At 39.8% G+C, this 4,025-nt stretch overlaps 1 protein-coding gene across 1 annotated transcript; it reads right to left on the bottom strand.

Moving 5' to 3' along the window:
* Nucleotides 1-464: 464 nt before the first annotated feature.
* Nucleotides 465-2,056, bottom strand: LOC131657213 (aspartyl protease family protein 2-like). Its single transcript, XM_058926679.1, has one exon. It carries the CDS (start codon nucleotides 2,009-2,011, stop codon nucleotides 581-583), a length of 1,431 nt encoding a protein of 476 aa, XP_058782662.1. The 5' UTR covers nucleotides 2,012-2,056; the 3' UTR covers nucleotides 465-580.
* Nucleotides 2,057-4,025: the final 1,969 nt, after the last annotated feature.

The following is a 4,025-nucleotide window of genomic DNA, read 5'->3' on the forward strand; positions in this document are numbered from 1 at the left end:
TTCTTCGCACACGACTTTTTACATGTTTCAAGTTCTATTAACGTATGATTCACATGATTATTGGCTTTAATCACATTTTTTAAGGAGGGTTATCCCATTTTTTGACCATTATTTTGTTCATGCAAGGTCTTGGGTTTTTGTTCCTATGTGTTTTGCTTCCACATTAGTGTGGATTTGGCTGGCACTTTCGCATGCACCTTGAATGAAGACAATTAAATGTATATTTTTGTCTTCATGGGCTTATTTGTTTCTAGCGTACCAATTACTAGAGATAATAGCTAAAATTGAGTCTAAGTAAGTTTTATTTTATCAACCTTTTCACATTTCAAGTATTCATTTTTTAAAATTCACATTGGAACAAGATGTGAAGTTTAGGTTTGAAAACGAACAATAGTCTAAGGTCCAAACTTTGCAGTTGTTTGGCTTTGAAACACTAGCTAAGTCCATGCACTTTCCGATGAAAATTAATTGAATTATTCTCCGTTAATTAGTTATGATTCACTTAAGATCAAAAGTACACCGTAATTGGAGACTCATAAATTAAAAAGACCGGGAAAAAGATCCCCAACTAACGTAACAATCACGCGCACCCTTTCGGTGCAAACCCGATCCGAGAACCCGCCAAATCATACACAACCTGAAACCCTTGTTGCTGAATATTCCCTATAATAGACAACCCATTCGTCGTTCCTGCAAACGCAAAACAGAAAGTCCTGTTGTTACTATCCACCGGAACCAGTAAATTCCCCGCCGGTAACGCCACATCAGCACCCCGAAAATGAAAAACCACCGTCGGAACTTTCAAATCCCTAAACCCCGCCAAATTATAACAAGTATCAAAAAGCTCAAACTCGGGCGCCCGTTTCAAATGCCCAGTACCGACCCGAAACGCGTTTCTAAGTGCCACGTAAGCAGAACTAGTGAGCCGCGTTACTGAAGTTCCAGAGTCAATAATAACGCCGCCGTTTCCTGTTTTATCGAGCCGGAACATTGAAGCCGAGATGCCACGAACCTGCGTGCCGCCAACGCTGATTCCGAGAAGTTCGATGTAGTAGAAAGAGTGTAGTTTCGGGTTTTGAATTAAAGGAGTGAATAAAGCGGTTCGCGGAACGGAATTCTCGCCGAAATTAACGGAAGACGGTTTACTCGAAGCGAACCGGTCCACGAAACAGTAAGAGAATTTTTTGTTGAACCGGTTTACGGTTTGGGTTGGAAAAGAAAAACCACCACGGCCGAGACCGAATAAACCGGCGGAGCCGTTGAAGAGTCCCTCGTTGTCGTGACCACAACCGATGGCGACGCCGGGGACACCGGTTCTCTGAAATGTCAGTGTTTCAGTTGAGAAGTCGCCGACGGTGAATGAGCCGTCGCCGTAGGAGACTTCATACTGGCAAATCTTCTTCCGGTTACATCCCGGCGAGTCTAATTGGTGGCAGAGAGGAGAAGAACATGGGACTCCGGTGTAGGAAGATGATTTCTTCGGGTCAAAAACCGGGTCGGTTTGTGTGTAGCAATTCTGGCAAGGTGCACATTGAAGCCAAAGGACGTCGCTTCCGGTGTCGAGGATCATGTAAACGTATCTTGGTGGTGTTCCGACGCCTATGCGTGTGAAGTACTCGCCGCTTCCTAGGGAGAAACCGGATGTTACGGGGCTGCTGGTACTTGAACCGGATCTGGATGGTTTGGGCCGGGTTTGGTTGAGAGATGAGGTTAATAATGAGGTGAATGTTTTGACTCTGGAAGTGTCTCTTTGGAGTCTGAGGTTGAAGAGTTGTTGTGGGGTTTTGTTGAAGGAGAGAGCGTCTATGTGGTGGAGAGAGAGGGTAGTGGAAGTTTCCGGGTCGGATTGAGTGGATTCGGATTCGGGCCATGAGAGGGGTGGTGGGTGGGGGAGAGAATGGAGGAATGGTGAGTGGGTTTGGAACTCATAAGGGTAAGAAGAAATGAAGGGGATAGATATGAATGCAAGGAAAATGGAAAAGAGAAAAGCACTTTGTGTTCTGTCTTCCATTTGAGAGAGTGATTGAGTGGGAATGAAAGAAGAAGAGACATATGAAACAGACTTTATAAGACTAGAGTGTGAGATTTTTGAAAAGTGTGCATGTTTGATTGGTTCCCATTTTTTCAAACAAATAATGGGTACTTGTTCCAAGAAAACAAATTACGTTGTTTTATTTTTAAAAAATATGTTGTTTAGCAAAACAAATTTGTCTACTAAAAAATAAGAAAAGTGTAAAAGAAACTCTGATGTTAAGCAAGAAAAGAAGATCTTGTAGAAATGATGATAGTTTTAAAATAGTTTTGACTCCCTTACAAATCTCACATATTATAGTTTTGACTCCCTTACAAATCAGACATTTAAAATTAAAGGTATGTTTTTTTTAGACCATCTCCAATGGTGTAATCCATTTTTGAGTTCTTTATGGGTCCCACTAGCCATATCATCTCAAAATAATTTATTTAATATTTATTTTATTAGTGTAATTCAAATGGGTCCCACAACTTTATCTCATAAATTAATTTGATTGGGTACCACAATTTTTTACTAGTTGCATTGCAATGTAACTCTACTATGACATGGCATTTTGATTCAATATTTAATTATTATATTGATGTCTAGTTGGAGAACTCATTGAAAAATACCACCATTGGAGATGCTCTTAATAACATATAATTTATTATTTTAATCGATCGTAGGCTAAATGTCAAAAATATTCACTTATCTGTCTAATGACGTATTCATAGAAGAGCCAAGAGTTCAATGCACCTACAAGTATTAAATACATACCTGATCTATTCCATAAGTGACTACTCACTGTTAGATAAGATCTAAGAACCCATGTGTTTCACGGAATAAAAAGTGGGGCAGTTCTAACTATCTCTCATATATAATGTATCCACGACAGTTTTGCAAGTGTGTTTTAAGCATAATTAGCTTTATTTTGATTCATTGACTGACTTGAGCGTTTAAATACTAACTTATAGCATCCCTTATGTTTGCTGCTCGACGAGTATCCTTCAATGCACAAGTTGATGCCATAATCTCATAACCATCATTTTTAGTTCCATAAATAAAACATATTCCTACAAATTCCACTATTAGATCCCTCTACTTCCAAACTCATGAGATGTCACAACGAGCTTATTTGAAGAAGATGATGACGACTGATTATAGTCAAAGACACCACAGGTTTCCCAACCTCAAGATCTTTCCCTTTCCTTTTTGTTGACTCGATGGACGACAAATTGTTTAACAAGAAAAAGTCTCCATCACGAAGCTCCCTTAACTCAATGACGGCAAACGAGAGGCAAGAAGATGACACGTCTATTTTAGGATTTCAAGATCGCGAGAAAGTGGACGGACTCCTAATGTGACACTTCCATTAGTTGTAGCCTCTACCATAACAAACCATTTAGTATCGAGAATCTTCGTTGACAGCGGAAACTCCTACGACCTGATGTACATCAGAACCCTCCTGAGACTAGGGTTACACAATCGAGATTTATAGTCGTGTGAAAGAGGAAGTTTGTTAATGTTAAATGATTCCTTAAATCTTCCATGTGGAACTATCGAGCTACTAGTTTCATTCGAGGAAGGAAAGGATGAGATGACCTTGAATATGCATTTCCTTGTGATCCCTTGTGAAAATGTCTACAACAACATCCTTGGGAGGTCGTTCCTTGCAACGTTAAATCCAATGGCCTCTCCATCCCATTTGACGATGACATATCACAACTATTTAAGCAAACAAATTATCATTTTGATCAATGTGCGTGGAGTTTGCCTCATACATAAAACCACACTAAAGAACCACCTGGTGATTATCGTCACTTTTGAGAGAAAAAGGGAGAAGATATGTCAAGTCATTATTAAGGTTGACCTTGATGTACAAGAAGACAAAATGCTGCAAAACGACAAGCTCGCCGATATAAGTCAAAGTGAGAACTATAAGGCCAATTCTAGACGGAAATTTTGAGATCGTCTAGCTTGAAGATAATCGAACAAGTTTGGCTCGTATACGAGA

Source organism: Vicia villosa, linkage group LG3 (assembly GCF_029867415.1).
Source record: "Vicia villosa cultivar HV-30 ecotype Madison, WI linkage group LG3, Vvil1.0, whole genome shotgun sequence".
Lineage (NCBI taxonomy): Eukaryota > Viridiplantae > Streptophyta > Magnoliopsida > Fabales > Fabaceae > Vicia > Vicia villosa.

Excerpts from the sequence above, each read along its gene's own strand:
- LOC131657213 (XM_058926679.1), bottom strand. The coding sequence starts at position 2,011 with ATGGAAGACAGAACACAAAGTGCTTTTCTCTTTTCCATTTTCCTTGCA.